General features: G+C 43.2%; 1 protein-coding gene across 1 annotated transcript; it reads left to right on the forward strand.

Annotated features, from left to right (window-relative positions):
- Positions 1-324: 324 nt before the first annotated feature.
- On the forward strand, positions 325-22,921 carry SLAMF7 (SLAM family member 7; the record flags this gene model as incomplete). The annotated part of the gene is made up of 6 exons (XM_080928273.1): positions 325-379; positions 7,459-7,791; positions 9,465-9,737; positions 10,941-11,044; positions 11,973-12,035; positions 22,826-22,921. The coding sequence occupies 6 exons, from the start codon at positions 325-327 to the stop codon at positions 22,919-22,921; spliced, it is 924 nt and encodes a 307-aa protein (XP_080784399.1).

The raw sequence follows: 22,921 nt of genomic DNA on the forward strand, positions 1-22,921 counted from the left end.
AAGCATATTAAATATTATTTTCTTCCTCTGCCCTCCCTGCCCACATCTAACCTATTTCCTGTTTCTGAGTCTCTTAGAAGTAACGGGTAAAAAGTAAAGAAGGCAAACCGCTTCTATTTTAAAAAATACTATGAAGTGTGTGATAGAGAGTAAGAGTCTTACCAATCATTCTTTCCTTCCTTTTGGAAATCCTATTACCATGACATGAAATGTGAGGTGACGCATTGTAACGTGACTCCTCCTCCTTAACTGAAACCCCAGCCAAGGACCAGAGAAGTAAGATTATCAGAGTGAGTTCATTTTGACTGACAACCTGAAAACGCTATGGCTGGATTCTCAACGTACATCATCTTTACCTCTGTCCTCTGTCAGCTAACAGGTGAGTGTAACCATCTCTTACCCTGTTCTCCTGACTTCCTCACCCTTTTAATTCATCACTGGTACCTGGGCAGAGAAGAAAAGAAGCAGCTCTTGGAACTGAGTCTCTTCTGACCACTGAGACAAGGATGTGGGCTGGGTTTTAGGAGCCCTGTGTTCTGATCCTGATCTCTTGTGAGTTAAGCTGAGAATGTGGACAGATTCCTGGATTTCAGAGTCTCAGTCTTTTAGCTTCACCTCCTTTTGAGGACAAATTTGGGAGTAAAGTTATACACCTGTGTGTTGTTCATAGATGTATTTTAATTAAATATCTCTAAATAGATTTAATGATTATGCATAAGAATGAGATCAATAAAAGGAACTATTTGAATGTATTCTATTATCCCAAGCAACTCAATCTGCCTCTATTTAGAAAACTAATTTATTATAGGTACTTTATACTAGGAAGAATAAAGGACTGCTGTGAAGGACTGAGGGACAGTATGACCCGGTCATAGGCATGATAGTAATAAAAGATTTCACTATACTCAGTATTCTTTCACACGGGGGTGGGGGAGTTGGTGGCCATGAAAGTGCTTGCTCGCTTTCTCCCTATCCCTCTCTCTGTCTTTCTGTGTCTCTGTCTCGCTCTGTCTCTCTGTGTGTGTTTCTCTCACTGTCTATCTCTCTGTGTGTGTCTCTGTCTCTCTCTGTCACTGTATCTCTGTCTCTCTGTATGTGTGTCTCTCTGTGTGTCTTTCTCTGTCTCCTCTTCCTCCCCCTCTGAGGACCTGTCATATCTGTACACACTAAGCCTACATGAAATAACTTGCTCCCAAACCACATACCATTTTTAAATTCTTTCCTCACCGTAGCAGACCATACTGATTCAAATCTACAGACTTGAATTCATCAAAGCCTGCATTACTAGGAAACACCTGGTCTATGTAGCTTGTCCAAAACCAGTCTTGTTTCTAAAAATCCTCCCTGGACGGAAGTGGTGATCAGAATTAGAACTTAAGAGGAATGGGGGGGTGCTTGCTAGGGCTTTGCAAAGCCCAGGTGTTTACCTGAAGTATTTGTAGAACAATGGACCCATAACCTGAGTCCCTGTCCCTGCTACCTTGCTCTGGTAAGCTGTGAGCAGTCTGGTGTTATGTCTTCTATGGCTTAGAAGAGTCAGAGACTGTCCTAGAACCCCTAACAGGCAGAGCCGTGAAAGCAGTACAGACCCTGGATGAGAGTTTTAGTTTAACTTCACACCAAATTGCTGTGATCAAGCAACCTTGGACTTTGCTTTTCTGTACATATCATATCATTAAAACTAACTTGCAGAATTACATGATGTTTTAAAGTAAGATATCAAAGGCAAATTAATTCAATAATAACTGCTTCTTAAGCCCTTGATAACCCAAAGTATTTTTTTTTTGTAATCTATAAGACATAGGTTTAAAGAGAAGGAAATTTAAGTTGAGAGAGCTCACCCTTTATAGACAAGAGTACACAGCGATTACAAGATAAAGGGGAAATCGAGTTTCCCAAGGTGGTGCTGCCTCCAGGACACCAAACATGATGTGACACCTGATATCAGAAAGGTGTTCAGTTAAAGTACATTTGAACTGTGTCTTCCACAGCAAGACCCAGATGGGATTTCTTCCTTCTCCAAGTACATGAGCCCAAAGTAGGGAATGTAAAACCCCTCAACGAACAGAAAGTGCTATTTTGAGGACATGGCTGTGACAATGGGATGTCACTCTGGACAATCTGGCAGGAGACACAAGGAGGGTACCTCAGGATAAGGGGCCCAGCAGTCTGCTCCTCTGCATGTTTTATAATGACTGAGAAATACAGTGGTTTTAAGGAAACCAAGAACAGACCACTGCAAAGAGCCAGAAGCAGTGCTGAGAAGGAAGTGGAGGACAAACAAGAGGCACAGAGGCCTCCAATGAGAAAGAGGCACGCTGGCTGTGTCAGGAAAGGGGTGCGATAAATCGGGAAGTGTGCGAGTTCTGCTTTGTGTGTGCCCCATTACAATGCAGTTTTCAGGGGATGTTAGAAAAGGAGAAATTAGCTAAAGGACTTGTTTCAAACCACTTGTTTTTCCTATGGGGGCAACATTTCTCACTTACGAACAAAAACAAATGCAGGTGATTGTCAGTAAGAAAGCCCCAAAGCCAGCTCTATACCTCCCCTGAGCTCCCCAGAAAGACTGAGAGTTTGACACTCCAACTGTAGCAAGAGGTACGGGGAAAATTGATCTTGCCTTTAGCGTTTCGGTTCCTGGCCTCCCATATCACCCTACGTCTCCAGATGCCAGTCCCCCTGTCATGGAAACAGAATGGAATTGGACTAATTATTACCACCTGAAGACTTCTTCCTGTTCTGAGAGGTTCTGTTCTTGATTGGCTTGAGGGGGGAAGCTTCAGTATGCTGGTGAATTTGTAGAATTCTTGTGGACTGGGCTGGCAAGCAGTTGAGCTCTGGACCCTGAGTCCTCTCCCCTGTGTCTTCCTCCTGGGGTTCTATTCTGGGTTTGTAGTGGCTGTTATTTTGGGGGTAAGTTGTCACAGGAGGGAGAAGTGACAAGATAAAAGGGGGCTGACAAGAGGAAGGAGATACAATCTCTCTGAAGTGTGTCTCAGAGATGATGGTGTTCTTCACACTAAAGACAAAGGCAGATGGTCTGGTCCAGAGCCATCCACCTCTACAGGGGGACGGCTGTGGTGCTTGAGACTCTGACTTACTAAGAAGTTATCCTTCCTGTTTTGGGAACTACTTCTCATACACATTGCAGATATGAAAGCAGAAAAACGGGAAAACCTTCTCGCAGCACGCTCTGCCCTTGGCTTCTGCCTCTCACCTGTTGTCAGGCTGCTCTGAGAATGTTTTCAGATCCGCATTCACCCTTCAACTTCCCCAAATTCCTAGGACATGAAGGTGTTTTTATTTTTCTCCTATAAGGTTTTAGAGAACTAAAACTCCAAATGGTAAATGAAAAAAAAAAAATCAAAACTTAGGTCTCCGAGCTAGAGGATCTCAGCACCCCCAAACCGAGAGTCAAACCTTGGGTCATGGCATCTCCCAGGAATTCTACCATTGAGCTACATCTCAGCCATTTTGGTGACCTTGGAAAAGTTTCTCGGCCCTAGTATCCTCATTTATAAAATGAGATGTGTTAACTCTTACACCACTATCTTGGCCTTAGCGCTGAAGCCCCAGGCTTCTCTCAGATATGACCACTCTGGGTCACATGACAACTCTAAGAAAATCCCTTAAACTGTTAGACTTAAACCACTTGGCTGCTGTGTACTGACAGAGAGAGAGATGAAGTGGACACAGAGAAAGTAAGCTACACCCCTCCCTCCTGGCATGTGGGAATGTGGCCTCCCGGGAAGGTTGTTGCGTCTCTGCGACCCACATCTTCAGGAAGGTGTTGGTAGTCATAGTCTACTCGTTTAGCAAACATACCCAGCCTATAGCCTGTGGACCACATATTGCACAAGAAAGCTGTGGCCTACCACAATACTGGAAATGGAAAACAGTATATGATCTACTTTGCAGCTCTCAAGGGCCAAGTTTTCAAGATGAGTGTCATGGTGCTGTGTCTCAAGGTTGGGCATGCTTGTGAGTCTAGACTCTAGAGCTTCTGATTTCACAGGTCACGTTTAACCCTCCCATGGCAATCTCACAGTGCTCATTTCTTCCTTTCTTATAGCACATGTAGTTGCTTAATTGTCCGTTTTTCACAACTTTGTCAATGCAAGAATCATGACCATCTCGCCCAAGTCCTTTGTTCTGTTTTTAGCTTTAAAAAACAAAAAACAAAACAAAACAAAAACAAAACAAAACAAAACTGGCATACAGCACCTGACTAAGACAGATGCAGACACTTACAGCTAACCATTGGACTGGACCTGGGGACTCCGGTAGGGGAGTTAGGAAAAGACTTGGTAGGGGAGTTAGGGAAAGACTTGACTGAAGGGGACCGCACAGGAAGAACAACAATATCAACTCACAGGACCCCTTAGAGCTCCCAGGAACTAAACAACCAGCCAAAGAGTATACATGGGTGGGTCCATGGCATCTGTGGGATAGAAGGTGCTTGGTCCTTTGGAGGCTCATTGCCCAGCAAAGGGGAATGCTAGAGGGAAGAGGCAGGAGTTGGGGGCAGTACCCTTTTAGAGGCAAAGGGTATAGGGGGTGGGATGGAGGATTGTGGAAGGGAGACTGGGAAGGGGGACAACATTTGACATGTGAATAAATAAAATAATCAAAAAGGATACCTGGTATAGCAAACATGATCTACTTAGATACGGGCAAACTGTGGTCATACCTAGACATAATAAAGCCAACACAAAAACCCAGGTTCAGTTCAGCTTAGAACATTATATTTAAATGTCTGTGGTTTCTAGGTCCCTTTTTCTAGTCGACTGGGATAATAAAACCAAACTGCTTAGAATTCACCAGCCCTGCCCTTTGTTCCTTGTTTAGGAGATGGCAGGGAGCCATTTTCTTCAGTGAACTTTCTTTTCCATCCTGAAAATACACGTAAGATAGAAAAATGATCTTGGTGGTGGAGGCAAAAAGATCAAGAGATTAAGGCCATGGCACCGGAGAGACGGCTCAGTGGTTGAGAGTACTCACTGCTCTTGCAGAGGACTTGGGTTTTGTTCCCAGGACCCACATGGTGGCTCACAAACATTTGTAACTACAATTCCAGAGAATCTAATGCCCTCTTCTTTGGTCAACACCAGACACACACATGGTATACATACAAACATACACTCGGGCAGAACACTCATGCACATAAAATCAAAAGTTTAAAAACATTAATTTAAAAAAAGGAGTTCCAGGTCATCATTTGTCACTTAATTGTATAACAAGTTTGAAGCCAGTTTGTACCACATAAGACCTTGGGTTTTTTGGGTTTTTTTTTTTTTTTTTTTGTTTTGTTTTGTTTTTTTTTAAAGAAGAGGAGAAAGAAGAGAGGAGAAGTATGGTGGTTTTGTCATGGGGTACTCTGACCTATGTCATCTTCCCCTTTCATTCTAGCAAGGGACAGTGAATCTCAGATGTTTCTTCACACTTACTCCGAGCTATTCACATCTGGTGACATTTACCCTGAGAAAATAGAGACCAACCATGAGAGAGTGCAAAGAGGCCTTCCTCCTGACCTATATGCATGCACACATGCTGTCACACTGAAGTCATATAGTCACAGCTCTGCCACTTAACCACATTGCTTTGGCTTGAATATGGTTCGTCCCACCCCTGAGTTGGATAAAGAATCTAGGACCCCAGTAGAGGTGATAAAAAACTTTAACAGATGAGGCTTCCCAGAGGGTGTTAGGTGACGAGGATGCCATACTGAGAAAGAATCACCACTGCCTCTGGCAGGAAGTTAAGTGCTCTGAGAGCAGATTTGCTACAGTGAAACCATCCTGTTCTTGGCCTCTTCTGCATGTTAGCCCCAGATTTGACCCTTAAACTTTTACAGACAACCACCCAGTCACCATCACTGGGAAGACTTAGCTTCAGCTTTCTGGAAGTTCCACCAGGAGTTCCTTCTTTCATGTGGAGTCATATAGCCAGTGAAAATTGCTTCAGAGTCATGCTCTATGAGCTGAGCTAACTGTGGGGAAACAGAAGCAAGAACTTCTTGTGAAATAAAAACCATACTGTAATCTCTGACATGTGGAGGGAGCACCACAGCAGTGCTCCCCTGCGGTACAGCGGAACGTGCCAGCAAACTTGGGAAGGTTGAGTGGGTTCAGAGACCTTGGCGCCCATCTGTGGACAGTAAGCATTTCCCTGCTTTCTACTAATATTCCTGGCCTGGAACACATGACCACACTCTCTAAATAAAATTGTGACCAATTGTCACATAGATCAGAACATGCTAATGAGGTACCTAGATGGGCCCTGAGGGTTTAGCCAATCTGCTTCTCTTCTAAAACATTCCTTCTTGCAAAAAGTATTTAAGCTCTGGTCCACCCTGAGGAGGTGATATGTACCCATTTTCCATGATAAACAGTCAATGAATGGTATAGATAAACATAGGCTATCTCATCCAGAACCACCATGGGGAGTATGGAGAAAGCCTTTCTCTACGGAAAGGCTCCTCCTCGATTCCAGACAATTGTTGCTAAGTTAAGGACAATCACTGCTAAGCTGAGGACAATCACCAATGAGCTAAGGAGAGCCCCCACCTTCCACCCCCCATCCCTGTCCTGGTACCCTTCATTCCCCCATTCCATGCAGTTTCCAGCAATGACTGAATTTCTGGGAACATGTGAACCCCAACTTCAGCCCCAGCCTGCCTCATTTCTCATCCTGACTGAGGTCCATATCCAAGACTATATTCTCTCACCCCTTGAACACCTCAGCATTTCCTGCAGGACCAGTACCCGATGGTGGCACAGAGTAAATGCAGTCTAGCCTCCTGAGTTTCCTCTGACCAGCAGAGCTCCCACACCCCACCAGAGAGGCAGAACACAGAACCACACTCCCCTGGCAGGTGGAGAGAGCACCACAGTAGAGCTACCCAACAGTCAAACTCACCCTTTTCCCTTTTCCTACAGGATCATGCTAGAATTCAGGTAGATGAGAACTCCCTATGGGGATGACCCTTTAGTCCACTTTAGTCCATCATAAACTAGGAAGAGAGCTCACCCTTAAACATGTCAGCTATTGCTGTTACTACAAACTTTCTGTTCTCCTCCCGTTACCCTGATCCATGCTTGCGAATCACTGGTCCCAAGTGGGGCAGGCAGCCTAGCTCATCAATTTCAGGCAGAGCTGTCTCTAGAGCAATATAACAGTCCTAAGAGACTCAGATAGAAACTTTCTTTAATTGTTCCCACACAGGAACCTGTCTAGGATAAAGCTGGACTTTCAAATTTACCAAAGAGCTGGGGTTGGGGTCTCTGACGATGTGATGAAACAGCAGCCAGTGACCTTGCAGGTTCTAATCTCAATGCTTTTGTGTGAGTGGGGTTCTGCTTGTATTGAACTTAGATATTTCTCAGGATTTCCAAAGTCCCAAAGGACATAGTAATTTGTGGCAAGCACTGACATTATGGTTTCTTTCTGTGTCTGTAGTCACATCAGCTTCTGGAACCCTAAAGGAGGTGGTCGGAGCCATTGATGGATCTGTGACATTCACTCTGAATCTCAAAGGAGTAAAGGTTGACTCTGTTGTATGGACCTTCAAGACATTCTTTCTTGCCATGGTAAATAAAGAAGCAAATAAAGTGGATAAAAACAATATCTTAATACAACAAAACAGTTACAAAGAAAGGTTAGTCTTTCCAGATGGATACTCCATGAAACTCAGCCAGCTGAAGAAGAATGACTCTGGAGCCTACCGTGCAGAGATTCAAAATGCATCATTTCAGACTCCCCTCATCCAGGAGTATGTACTGAATGTGTATGGTAAGCAGGCTCAGCTCTAGTGGGAGATGGCTGACATGTGGATGTAGTGAGCATCCTGATACCGGGGAGATTCAAGTCAAGGTTGGATGATCACACAGCAAGGATCACGGGGTCAAAGACTCCCAAATGGATGACATATAAATCGCCATAAGGTCTCTGCTTACTTTGAGATTCCACAAAAGGTTGTGCAGTATAGACAATGGGCAACCTAAGATGTGACTGTCAGCCAGGTTGTGGTGACAAGCCCCTTTATTCCCAGCACTCAGAAGGCAAAGGCAGACAGATCTCTAAATCCCAGGATAGCCAAGAGCTACACTGAAAACCCCTGTCTCTAAAACAACGGCAACAAAGTAGTTATTACAGAGACAGAAGTCAAGGGTTGGCTACTTTCTAGGGGCTGCCTGTAGCCAAGTTGCTTTTTTCCAGTCTTGGTTTCCATGTATGGAAGAGGATAATGGTGCCTACTTTAAGACGATTATTAGATACAGATGTATTACATTCCTTCCCCTATAGACTCTAAGAAATTGAGAAATAGACACAAAAATCAGAAACAAGGTAAGATCCAGATACTTCGGCTCATGTCTGAAGTTGTAGCTCCTCTGAGGGGTTGGGGCAGAATTGTTTGGGATTTAGAAGCTAGCCTGAGCAACAAAAAGAGAAAGGTGAAGAGGGAGGGAAACAGGAAAGACGACTCAGATGTAACTTACACTTACAAAACAATCACACATCTATCTACTAGAAGAGTTAGGTGTCTTGTACACTGAACTACAGTATCAGAGAAACTAGGGAATGGAACCAAGACATGCTTGCAGGAAGTAGGCAATGCACCTTAATCCAGGCTTGTGTTCCATAGAGATGCTGTAAAAGCAAACAGAAACCTGCAGATAATCTGCAGACAGTCTACAGGGGTGGGGAGGTGAGAGGGGGCGAAGAGGAAAAGGGTATTTAAGCAAAAGGACTTAAGGGACCAAGCTCTAGGGTAGATAATAAACGCCACACTCTCATCTCACCAATAAACCATTTGCTGATCCTCCAAGCATAAAAGGACTGGGAGCAAGATGGTAGAGAGAAGTGTTGCTCCAACACTATTCTATTCTGGAGAGGAGAAAGGAAAGTGTGCTCGAGAAAATCTGGAGACAAGTCATAGGAAGCCTCTGGGTGTAGACAGATAACATCTAAAATGCAAGTGGGCACAATGCTTGCCCTGAAGGTAGGCTTAGTGAATGTCCATTCTTTTTTACTGGATTTCTTATGTAATTGCTGCTATTATTCTTACTATCTAGATAAGAGCTAAGCAGACTTTTCCACATAGTAAGGTACTCTGCAAGGGAGGGGAGAGTACATACCTTTAATCCTAGCATTCTGGGAGGAAGAATCAGGTGGATCTCTGTGAGTTCGAGGCCAGCCTGGTCTATATAGTAACACTTGCAGGATAGCCAGGACTACACACACACACACACACACACACACACACACACTCACACATACACACACACCTTGAAAACAAACAAAACAAAAACAAACAAAAGGATAAGGCATTCTACTCTGATTTGCTGTTTCCTTACCCTTCTTGGACTCCTCAGGGAGATTCAGATCCTAGATATGGAGAGCTAACTCTGAGAATACAGAGTTTTGGACTAACTTCTATCTTCCGTTGTTCCTTCTCTTTACAGAGTATCTGTCAAGGCCCAAGGTTACCATGAATCAGCAAAGCAACAAGAATGGCACCTGCATAATCAATATGACATGTTCCGTGGAACAGGAAGGAGAGAATGTGACGTACAGCTGGAAAGCTGTGGGGCCAGCCGGCGATGAGTTTCATGATGGTGCCAATCTCCCCACCTCCTGGAGATTGGGAGAGAAAGACAAGACCTTAATCTGCATGGCCAGGAATCCAGTCAGCAACAGTTCATCAACCCCCATCCTTGCCCAGAAGCTCTGTGAAGGTGACAGTCTCCTTTTACCAGCCTCTGGTTGAAGAAATGATATCTTCTTTAGCTCCTGGTTCCTATGGAAACAGGCTGGGTCAACTAAAGGCCTCTGGGAAACCACTAGGGTGGGAGGAAAGTGGAAGTTAGATCCTGTTCCCTAGTTAACTCCACCACACACACATCTACCCTCCTCATGCCTCTACTCATTTTCTCTTTAAAGATGCTGCTAAGGACCTAAATTCATCCAAGGGTTTCCTATACCTCCTGTGCATCTCAGGAGTGTTCACCTTGTTGAGTGTCTTGCTGGTGAATGTTTTTTACAAAAGGTTGACACAAAAAAGAAAAGGTAAAGCACTAATATTTCTGTCTTCATATGTTTTCTCCCTTTTATCCTTCAAGCAATATATTATATTGGTGTATAAGATTTAGTTTTAATTTAGTATTAAAGATATAAAGGTAAGAGGGTATGGTCTCTTCTCTTAAGAAGTACAGTGTCAATGGCTGGAGAGATAGCTCATTCAGTAGAGCGCTCACCATACAAGTGTAAGGACCTGAGTTCAAATCCCAGACCTCACATTAAAGAGAAAATAATCCCAATATGGCAGCATGCACTTGTAATCCCAGCACTGGGCAGATGGAGATACACCTCTTACTGGCCAGATATCTTAGCTAACTAGTTCAAGCTAGCGAGAGACCATGTCTTATAAAACAAAGTAGACAGAGTCTGAAGAACAACATCCAAGGTTGACCTCTGGCCTTCCCACAGCACACATGCACTCGTGTGTGTGCACACACATACCTGCACCTTTTGCCCAACACTGTGTCCCCAAAGCCCTCATTTGTTTCTTCCCTCCCCACTGGTGCTCTCCATGGTGGAGTGGAGGGGGACTATAGAAAAAGACTGCAGCGACAGTTAAGTATGAATGCAGACTATGAGACGGACCGATCGCCTTCTATGCCGGAGGCGTTTCTGACCTCCTCTGCTCCCCACTTTGCCTCCCTAGATTTGGAGATCAGGAAGTAATACAATGATTAACTCATCCTGATTTGTCAAGGGTTTTCTCCATTTTACCACTGAAAGCTCCCTGTCCTCGAAATCACTGCCATTTCAGAATGAGTAGGGTGCTCGGGCACCCTGAGTAGGACCATTCAGGGCCAGGGGAGATAGTGAGTGGTAAGAGAGGCGGGCCTTGATTCTCTCGACCTGGTTTCATTCAGGCTTTGAGGAAGACCAGAAGAGAGTGGACAGCCACCAGGAAATGCCCAACTCTTGCCCTCACTTGGAGGAGAACACAGACTATGACACAATCCCTTACACAGAAGTGAGTCCTTTTCCATTTTTATCCTCTGACCAGTTCCACCTCTCTAAGACTTTCCGTTTCACTTGAGACTTCCCCTTACAGGTTTGGATAGCACTGGGAAGAGGAAGGGAATTGAGATGTATAGTCTCAAACCTTCAGTCAACCCCTGTTCCCTCCACACACACACACCTCAGTTCTTGTCTGTGCAGGAGAACCTTTAGAACATCTGACTCTGACCCAAACCTGTAAAATTCATGTGAGCAGTTACATGAGTCACCTTTTCCTTTCCACGGTTTGTGATGTGGGTCTTTAATTCCTCATGGGAGGTGGGAGGTGGGCCTGGTTTGTAGCCTAATTAATTTCTTAAGTCACAGCTGTGACTCTGTCACCCACGCCCTCTTCTCTTGCTCAGAGACTGCAACGCTGTTCTGCTCAGTCGGGAGCAGACTTAAACTAAGTTGTGATGTTTATTTCTGATCATAAGTTGTTGTCCTTAGTGACGCTTCGTTTTCAGTTCATTATTGGCCATCCTTCCTGTTTCTCCAGAGCCCTTCAACTATTGGACAGAGTCAGTTTGCAACACTAGCACTATAATTTCATGTCAGACTTTAGCCACCTTAGGAGATTCACAGTCCATTAGACATGTCACAGCACATTTTGAAATTCACTGAAACATACTACAGAAAATAATGCAGTTTAGAAAACTAAATAAATATATGAATAAAAAGCAAGGATGTTCTTTAAAAGTGAGTAATACACATCAAGCACATCAAGATAACAGAAATTAATCAAGAGAACTCCTTCTGCCCACACCCACTCCAGAAGCTTCCTTTTCTTCTGTCCACCTTCTTTCCTATACTTTGTTTTCTCTGGGTTGTCTCACTGGCCTTGTCTCCATGATTCAGGATTTGGGTGATGATTGTGTTTGTTGTTCTGTGTTTATTAATAGAAAAGGAAACTAGAAGAAGATACACCAAACACACTTTATGCCACTGTGCAGATCTCCAAAGAGGTAAGAAGCTCTACAGCCGAGTCTCATCTTACTTGCCAATCCCTTCCCCGGGATCATGCTCAGACTCATATTTCTTAGACCAAGGGATTCTCAAGGGCTTAAAACAGACCCCTGCTGGCTCCTCATGTCTGCCAAGTCAGCTGGCAAGTTCTCCCTCCCTGCCTGTGATGCCAGACATGTGGAGACCATTTAAGCTTTGAGCATGCCTTCTGGATAGTTTTTCATGGCTTTGTTGGAGGCTGCCCCAAAATATAGGAAATAGATGAAAACAGTAGGAAGGGGGTTCTAGATTGGAATGATAAAGAAAATCCGAAGGGTTCTGTTCAGAGTCATGGATGAGAAGCGCTAAGGCTCATGCTATGCACAGGAGGAAAGGGGTCATGTATGGCGACTCTCACGTTGGTGACTCCTGTTGCTCCTGGGCAGTCAGTGACCAAGGAAAGACTTTCCTTTCCTCTCCAAAACAATTGAAAAGAAAGGGATGCTGGAGATGATCTTCTTGGTGGCAAAAACACTTGAGGATTAACTCTAAGACCACATGGCTTGTTAAGGATGGGGAAAGATAAATATATTTATATTTATATATATAATATATATATATATAAATAATCTCTCTAAGCTAAAAGTAAACAGTAGAACACCATATGGAGGAGCTATGGGTTGGGTACCTTTAGAAAGAGTGCCTGGGATGAATGGCTCTCACAGGTGACAGGGTGGGCTTTTGGGGTCCCAGTTGGGGTTTAATAATAAATGTGTCAGTATAGCATAAGGCTGTCAGCCAGACTGCTGGGGCATCTCCTCAAGCCCTGCCACCACAGGAGAGCTACGAGGCTCTCCATGCAGCTCCGCTCTACCTCCCTGGCCTGTTCTCACCCTGCTTCCATCCCCCTGCCTCTCTTACCCTCTGCTACAGCTCCAGCCTCCAGCCCTTTATTCCTCAAATGCTTGTATCTCTGGCAAAAAAGCTATTAGCATAATGAGAGAGATTCCCCCCACCCCCCTACCCCCACCCCCCCACCCCACCCCACCCCTAGCTTGCTTTTCTTTTGGGGCATGTGAGGGAGCAGCAAACATTTACATATCCTGCCAGCCCGGCCCCACTGGGTAGAGTGATTAACAGTTGAGGATACAGTTGATACCATATGTGTGGGGGAGGGTTACCCCAACATGGACTTCTGTGAGCGATCCATAACTCGGCCCATGTTCAATGTTCTTCTTCATGTCTGCCTGCAGGTGAAGAGTCTCAGCTCCCTGTCTGCAGTGCCACACAGGCCATTAAGCTTTGAAAATGTTATCTAGACAGCAGCACTCCATCTTCTCGATCCAGAAAAAAAGAAAGAAAGGAAGGAAGAAAGAAAGAAAGAAAGGAAGGAAGGAAGGAAGGAAGGAAGGAAGGAAAGAAGGAAGGAAGAAAGGAAGGAAGAAAGAAAGAAAACTGCAAGAAAAATCTCATCATTTTGAGCATAAATGGAAACTTTTGTCAAAGACTGAATGCAAACCCCCCCACCAGATCCATGTATTTGCATACAGATGGTAAAGGTCGGGCTCAATGGGGTTTCAGGGAACAAAGGACTCTTGGGGATTGGGATACAACCCATTCAGACATTTGGACTAATAATTCATTCCGCTAGGCCCATCCTTTCTCCAGTAACTATGAATGAGGCTGTATTCACAGGCATTGGGCTAGTTTGTTTGATGAAGAATCTGTTCAAGACAGAACAGCATCTGGGCTGTGGCACAAGTCATACTCACCATTTTTACTCATATTTATAGTAACTCTGTTGTATGTAAATATTTACTCTCAAACAGTTCCCAGATACAAGGGCTGGGCAGATCTCTACCCTCTAAGCAATTCTGTTTACTTTCCCATCAATAACCAACCCAGGGATATAATTTGCCATGTTCCTTCCATCTGGGCTGCTCTTACTCCAATTGGCTCAGCCCTCATGGCCATATTTTCATGATTTGCCTATCCAATGGCATCTTCTCCTCTCTCAACTTTCTCTCTTTTTTTCTCCTCATGATCCTCCTGCCTCAGATCCAAAACCTGGGAACCAAAACTACACCTACCTCTCTTCTGCCCAGCTATAGGCTGCCGGAATCTTTATTCAACCAATAGTTTTCTCTCAAAAAGCAAAGACACATGGCATCGCTTTGTGTACATAAGGATTCTCTCATCCCTGAGGGCAACCAGACTTTGGGGACCAGTAATAACTATTACAATCTATAGCAACAGAGCAAATCTCAACAGAACTCAAAACAAAGAAAAGGAACAGGAAGATAGAAAAAGCATGCAGTCTGATAGGTAGCATGAGAGGCTTTCAGATGGGCTTTTCAGCTTAGACTGTAATGGTTAAAGATATGCATTCTTTTAAAAAGTAATCCCAGACTGTGCCCTAGGACACTAGAAAAGGGGCAGTGAGAGTAAGACCCTGTCTACCAAAAACACCAAAGTATAAACTGAAAACCAGTTGCAAAAGCTTTCATGTAAAAGGAAGAACGCCTGAACATAGAGGACCCCACATCATCACATCAGACTGAGGGCATGTTTCTCTGGATTCTCACAGTTCTCAGAGGCTGCTGGAGCCCTGACCCAAGCAGGTGTGAGTCTATCCTGGAGCAGAGGCAGAACTCAACAACGACTTCACACACACTCAGAATGTAAAATCTGGGAGCTCCTGAGGAAAACCAGGCAATGTGTGTCAAGGTTAGGCTTTCTGAGTGGACCTGTCCTGTAAGCTTGCATGAAACAGTGAAGGCAAAGCCTGCCAGGAACATGAAGCATCTACTAAAAAATCTTCAGGTCCTGAAAACACCCAAGAAAGAAGCCGTGTGTTGTTTAGGTTGCAGGGGTCACAAAAACAGGCCTCCTCAAATCCATTGGCGCTTACATGATGATACCATGTACCCAGGATGCCAAATACGGAGCTTCGAGGTTTATGTCTCTCTGCCAGGTCTTGACCTATCCTTGCCTCTTTCTCTGCCATGCCCCATTTCTCCCTTTTGGAATGTGAATATTTCCTCTGCCATTGTACATTAAAGTGTGTGAGTTTCCTATTTTATAGGAGCTCACAGCTAAGACTTTGCCTTACATCTCATAAAAGACATTGAACATTAAATTGTTAATGGCTAAAGACTCTTGAAGTTAGAATGAATTTTCCATGATGTGATGACCATGAACCTATTGAGCCAAGACCTGTAAGCCAAGACAGGCTCCACATACAGGCTGGTGTGTTTGAACACTTGGTGTTCGGTTTGAACAGTTGATGTTATTTATGGATGCAGTAGAACCTATAGAAGTCAGAGCTTGCCTGGAGGCAGTGAATTTCCAGAAGGCAGGCCTTGAAGGTGATGTTCACTTCTGGCTTTGAGCAAGCCTTCTGCTTCCACCTTGCAGAGTCCTGTCCACCATGTTATGAAGAAGCAGACATTGATAACTCCTTCCAACACAGACCTTGCCCCTGAAGCCACTATGCCTTGTGGATTATAACCTCTAGAACTCAAAATCATAATCAGCCACTTCCCCTATGAGTTGCTTCTGTCAAGATTTTGGCACAGTGGTAACTAACACCACTTCCTTCCAGAATAAGCTGCTATTAGAGTCTTTGGACTCTGGGGTTCATTGTCCAACTCCTGAGAACTCTCCTTGAGATCAGGACTCCCAGGAGACTTGCCAGAGCAAACAGATGTTCCAGCACAAGCAGGTTTAACTGCCCAAAATAAAGGTATTAATTTATTAATGGAACCACCAGCTATGAGCCAGGCACTGGCTTACATTTGCATGGATTATTCTAGTCTGCTCAGACTTGCTTGATATTTCATGAACCACTTTATACGGTGCAACAGAAATATTGACTATGGAGTCCCAGAAGGGTATGTAGGTACCAGTAGCCAAAATGCACAAGGACAGAAGTTCCAACTAAACACCTATGCTTGACTGGCACCAAACATTTAAAGCACATGATGAAGAACAAGAACCCTTCATTTCAACTTCATTTATACCTACATGCTCCAAGAGAAACGTGTAACCCCTGAACCTATAGAAGAGTCCATCTTTGTCAATAAAAAAATAGTCTGCATACAAACTTTGGATCTAGTCTAAGACCTAGCATCAGAAATAGAGTCTGGGGTTTGATGGCTGGAAAATCTTTACAGTTTTTTTTTTTTTTTTTTTTTTTTTGGTTTGGTTTGGTTTGGTTTGGGCTTTTTGTTTGTTTGTTGTTTTTTTTTTTTTTTTCAATGAATCATTACTTAGAACTTCTGCTAGGTTAGTCTTCTAGGTAAGATAGACATATACCCTCTCCCATAAAGTTCATTTTCCTTTTTTTAGTGTCATAGTAGAGACGTGGGAACATGTAGAGTAGGTGTGTGTGTGTGTATATGTGTGTATGTATGTGTGTGTCTGTGTGTGTGTGTGTCTGTGTGTGTGTGTGTGTGTGGTGTATGCATTCGCTATGCTCCCAGAACAAGACAGAAAGAGAACTGCAATTCCAGGGTTGAGAAATATAAAATTAAATAAACAAATCTGTATTGAAAAAAGAAGAAGCCAAGATGATTTCTTGTGCTGAGTGGAAGGGAAATTAAAGGTAAAATTAGGATGTATCCCCTCAACACATGGCAGCTCCGTCACAACCACAAAGGGCTGAGCTAGGCTCTGCCCAGAACTGCATAGGCATTGGGCCAAGACACAGATGTAAATGCTACTAAATGCTGTATATTAAATACTTTAATTTTATGAATAAATAAAATATTATTTAAATAAAATCAGTACGTATTAAGGAAGGGTTCCCTGAAATTTCTCTCAAAGGTGAGAGGTAGGGCACAGAACAGCACCTGAAGAGATCTAGTTACTATGTGACCAGAAGAAGCCTGGGCTTCAAATTTGACGAACTAATAATAATTCTGTAGTTCTATTTCAGTGGCCCCTGTACTGATCATTTTAAAGACATTGCGAAATTCGCATACAGAAAATATGTGCTACTTTGCTATTTGCAGTAGACACATTCTGGAAACTGCCTAAGAGTAAAGTAGGAAATGAGGGTTACATGAGCGCAGGCTCTAAGAACACAGGGCAGAATACTGGAGAGGGAGCTCAGCGGTTAAAAGTACTGACGGGTTTCCAAAGGACTCAGGTTTAATCCCCAACACTGACAAGGTGGCATCTGTAACTCCAGTTCCAGGGTATCTGGTACCCTCCTCTGGTTTCCATTGTACTAGTCATGTACATGGTACATAGACATACATGCTGATAAAACATCTATAAACATTAAATAATGCAATTAAGTTAGATTTTAAAAATACAGTTTCTAAGGTCAGGAGTAGAGGACATATGCCTATAATCCCAGTGCTTGAAAGACTAGCCACAAATTTTAGGCCAATATAGGCTATATAGGAAGATCTTGTCAATATTATTATTATTGTTGTTGTTGTTGTTGTATACTGCTGTTATGCATTTACTTGTTGTAAAATCTTTAAAATTATAGTTTATGGTGGAATATGCTTATATTCTTAGCACCCAGGAGACAGAAACAGAAGGACTGTGCATTTGAGGTTCATCTAGACTATGTGAAACCTTATCTCAATAAATAAATAAGTAAAACAGGTCATGCCTTTTTATAAAGCTATAAAATGCTATGGCATCACAAGTGAAAAATGTAACATGTAGAGCCCTGGATTTCAGCCCAGGCACAGTATAAATTGAGTGTCATAGTGTATGGTTGTAATGGCTGAACTCTAGAGGTCTTGGCAAGATGGTCAGAAACTCAGAATCCTGTGTTAGTAAGCTCCAGGTGAGCCTGAGATAGATGAGACACTGTTAATAAATAAATGAATGAATAAATGAATGAATGAATGAATGAATAAATAAATAAATAAATAAATAAATAAATAAATAAATAAATAAGAAGGAGGAGAAGAAAGGAAGAGGGAGAGAAGCCAATTCTCTTCTTGGCCTTTCAATTAACATGAAATTTTTATTTTTTTTAATCTTATGTGTATAAAAAAATGAAAGAAAATACATCAAACTATTAAGCCTGGTTGCTAGGGAAAGTAAAAGTTTGTCTTGTTTTTCATGTGTGCGTTTATTTTCCAAATGCTTTTCAATTTAAATAAAGGCTCATTGTATTGCAGAATGGAAGGATTTTAAATAGATTTTTGGTAAGAACAAGAGTTGGTGCTTGCTAAGAAGAGGTGAAGGGGAAATATGAAACCCACCTGCTAAAAGTGTGGTTTCAGAAAGTAAAAAATGTCCCCCTAAGGAAGAACGGAGAAAGACCCTCCCACAGTGATCACAGGAAAAGATTAATTTCTGTCAGGTTCTGTGGCTTGAATTTGTGGTGGGTTTTGGGCAGACAAGGAGGGCTTGGGCTTTGACTCCAACTTTTCCCATTTTCTCTTTTCTGGTAGCTAAAGGATTATCATCCACCCTTTCACCTCTACTACCACCTCCACCATTACCACCACAACCCCTTTAATTAAACAGGGTGTTTCACAATATTAGCTGCAAAAGAAGGTTCTTTCCTCTTGAGCTCAACCTGTAAGCAAAGGAAACCACCAACTTGTCAGTGTGAAAAGTCACACCAGCTCACGGGGCCCACCACATACAGCCCTCCAGCCTATGTGGTGTGAGACTTGTGAAATGTGAGCAATGAATTCTCAAACGTTTAAAACAAAAAAAAAAAAAAAAAAAAAAAAAAAAACAAAAAACAAAAAAAAAACACTAAGAGCCAAAAGGGGGGGGGGGGAGCATTTCCGTAACATTTTGGGAAGGCACTTACTCATGCACTCACACACGTACTTTTGTCTGCTCAACAGCACTACTAATGCCAAACAAAACTATTAATGCCAAACACTGTTCAAAATAGAGCATTAGTCTGTACCTTCAAGGTGTTTATGCTGGGGCAAGAGAGGCCAGTGTAGACGCTACCCATCAAATAACATACAGCAGCCATGGGGGTTAAGAATGAGAGACTTACAGTGCCACAGTCACATACAACAGGGGGCTTTCCTAGGGCAAGGGAATTAGTCAGAGGATCTCCAATTCAGTAACGATTGATCTGGCCCACCCCGGCATCTACCCCACCTATGAACTGCTGGAGCAGGCGAAGGGGCCAGCCCTGCAGGTTATTTTTAAACATACGTGCTATATCTATTTCTTGGGAATTTTGAGCTCAGTTTGCAAATGAAATGGGTTTGTGCCCCAGTTGGTCATTGTCCCTCTGTCACTCACACCAGGAGAAGAAAGCAGCCACCGGGCTCCTCTGGCAGAATTCTTCTCTTCTGAGTCTCCAGGGTGCCGGCCTGTATTCTTCAGGTCTCCTCTAAAGTCACAAACTCCCAGGATGAAAAGGAAAAAGAATCCCTTCCCTGTCTGGGTGCAGAGAAGGAAGGAGGCTGGATGAACAGTGCCACAGATTAGGAATTAGGCTAGAAGGAATGGGGGGAAGATGAGAAGATGGAGAAAGAGGGAAAGATATTGAAGACAGAAAAGCCAGAGGCATGAGGTCCGCTTAGAAAGAGGAATCTGGGAACTGTAGATACACAGGAACTGGAATATGCAGGCTCCAGAGAGAGGAAAAAGAATGGAATGCCTGAAGTCAGTCACCATGCCTCTTCACATCCTATAGTACCCAGCACAGACACTCCATCAACACAACCTTGCTGGGCTAACATTTGTTAGTGTAGGCATTATATATTATGTATTGGAGCTGCAGAGAAAGGGAGACAGGCTTTGCTCAGAAGAAAGCCCAACACTTGAGCCCACAACGCAGCACAATCACTGTCGTGTCTGAACAACACAACATCCCGAGACTATTCACTAGCTCCAACTGAGAGCCAAAGTGACCATTAAGCTTGTCAGAAGCAGGTTGTAATAGATTGTAACTGGGTTCCTGGAGGCATGGGAATTCTCTTCTGCACACTATCTGCACTAAAACGTAGAGATATACTTGATGTACACTTTTGCTAAAAATGGATAAAAGTTGTTAAAACAATTAAACCTCAGAAAGCGAGGCAGCACCTTGCTCTTCTGAAGGTGTTAAATCTCTTTCTCAGGCTTCCTTTGGTGGGGGGTGTTAGGGAGGTCTGATTCCTTCTCTGACTTTTCTGTCCATTCTTAAGCTGCTGTGGTACCTGTGAAGGAGTTGCACAATAATTGGGTTGGAGCTGCTGTTACTGACTAGATTCTAGACAGTACAGGCAAAGCTCCAGTACTGTCCTCAGGACTCAAAGACACTGAGAACAGACCCTCTGTGGGACAATACAGTCCTGATGCTCAGCGGTGTCTAGCTGCCTCCTCTGCTGTCATTCAGGATGACAATGCAATGTCCCTTATCGCCAGTCTTGGATCTCGGGTCACATGAGGCTGGGCCAACTTCTCTTTGTGTGCAAAGGGGAACAAAGCAGGGACTGGACTAGGAAAAGTTTTGGGGCCTCCACATACAGGAAAGACCATATAAGGAAGTGTCACCCAAACTTGAATCATCCTGAACATACATAAGAACTTCTGGAGGGATCACCATCCCTGATCTCAAGCTGTATTACAGAGCAATAATGATAACAACTGCATGGTATTGGTACAGAAATAGGCAAGTAGATCAATGGAATAGAAATGCAGACTCAGAGAAAACCCACACACCTATGGCCACTTGATCTTTGACAAAGAAGCCAAAACCACCCTGTGAAAAAAAGACAGCATTTTCAACAAATGGTGCTGGTTCAATTGGCAGTTAGCATGCAGAAGAATGGAAGTTAATCCATTCTTATCGCCTTGTACAAAGCTCAAGTCCAAGTGGATCAAGGACCTCCACATAAAACCAAATACACTGAATCTAGTGGAAAAGAAAGTGGGGAAGAACCTCGAACACATGGACACAGGGGAATATTTCCTGAACAAAATATCAATGGCTTATGCTCTAAGATCAACAATTAACAAATATGACCTTATAAAATTGAAAAGCTTCTGTAAGGCAAAGGACACTTTCAATGGGACAAAACGGCAATCCCACAGACTGGGAAAAGATCTTTATCAATGCTACATCCAATAGAGGGGGCTAATATCCGAAATATGCAAAGAACTCAAGAACTGAATAAACCTATTAAAATGGGAATTCAGAGCTAAGCCAAGAGTTCTCAAATGAGGATTCTCGAATGGCTGAGAAGCACTTGATGTTGAAATGTTCAACATCCTTAGTCATCAGAAAAATGCAAATCAAAACGACCCGAAAATCCACCTCACACCAATTAGAATGAGTAAGACCAAAACGCAGGTGACAACAGATGCTGTCGAGGATGTGGAAAAAGAGGACGGTTCCTCTATTGATGGTGGGACTGCAAGCTGGTAAAAATCACTTTGGAAATCAATCCGGCAGTTCCTCAGAAAATTGGAAATAGTTCTACCTCAAAACCTAGCTATAACACTCCTGGGCATATAACCAAAATATGCTCCAAAATATAACAAGGACACATGCTCCACCATGTTTATAGCAGATTTATTTATAATAGTTAGAAGCTGGAGACAACGCAGATATTCCTGAGTTCTTAACCCCTACTCAGAACACATAATAGAAGCATGGAACTGTGTTGTAATTATGCCTTTCTCCCAGCAGGAGGCGCTGTGTGGCATACCCCAGGCTTCTGTATAGTGACAGGTTTCCGGAGAGGCTGTGAAATTTAGGTCTCTCCCCATCGTTTCCTCTCTTTGACCTACATGCCCTTTCTTCTTTCCCCAGGCACATACACCCCACCCCCTTCTTCCAGTTTCCATTTTCTCATTATTTTTTAGAACCAGGAATGTTTTGGGAGGCAGCAAGGGCAGCTACAAAAATGAGCAAACTGTTTATCATTTGTATAAAGGAAGGCTACTGATTTGTTTGAGTTAATTTCATATCCAGCCACTTTGCCAAAGCTCTTTATCAGCTGGAGAAGTTCTCTGGTAGAGGTTTTGGGGTCGCTTAAGCATGCTCTCATATCATCTGCAAATAGTGATACCTTTATTTCTTCTTTGCCAATTTGAATCCCCTTGATTTCTTTTTGCTGTCTTAATGTGCTAGCTAAAATTTCAAATATTATATTGAATAGGTATGGGGAGAGTGGGCATCTTTATCTTGTCCCTGATTTTAGTGGAATTGCTTCAAGTATCCCTCTATTTAATTTGATATTTGCTGTTGGTTTGCAGTAAATTGCTTTTATTATGGGCCTTGAATTCTTGCTCTCTCTCTCTCTCTCTCTCTCTCTCTCTCTCTCTCTCTCCAATACTTTTAACATGAAAGGGTGTTATATTTTGCCAAATGTGTTTTCTGCATCTAAGGAGATGATCATGTGATTTTTTTGCCTTTGAGTTTGTTTATATAGAGGATTATTTTAATGGATTTTTGTATATTGAATCAACTTTGTATCCCTGGGATGAAGCGTACTTGATGATGGGGAATGGTGATTTTGTTCTTGGATTCAGTTTGCAAGAATTTTATTGAGTATTTTTGCCCATCACCCTCAGGACAAGTTGGAGCCTCAGACAAAGTCATGGCCATGGATAAATCCCAGAACAGGAGAGGACAGGCAGGAAGGCCAATGAGACACTACTTCAAGGCCATCTCCCCTGCCTCTCCCTCCCTTGGATGCTGACCCAGACAGTTCCTCCTCATTTGAGGTGCCTGAGCCCCATAGAACATAGATGCAGAGTATAACCATCACTGACCACTGACCACTCCCATCCCAATCTCCTACATCCCACCCTCTACCCCGGCTATAACCTAGACCAGAATCCTCACTGACACATGTTCCTCCGTTTTCAGATCCGTCGCCTGGACCTGTTTCAGAACCATCTTTGCTGCTGTGGGGAGCAAGGCCCTTATGGCCCTGAACCTTTGGCTCCCTCCAGTTCTAAGTAA

The sequence above is a fragment of the Micromys minutus genome (genome assembly GCF_963924665.1).
Source record: "Micromys minutus genome assembly, chromosome: 1".
Taxonomy (NCBI): Eukaryota; Metazoa; Chordata; class Mammalia; order Rodentia; family Muridae; genus Micromys; species Micromys minutus.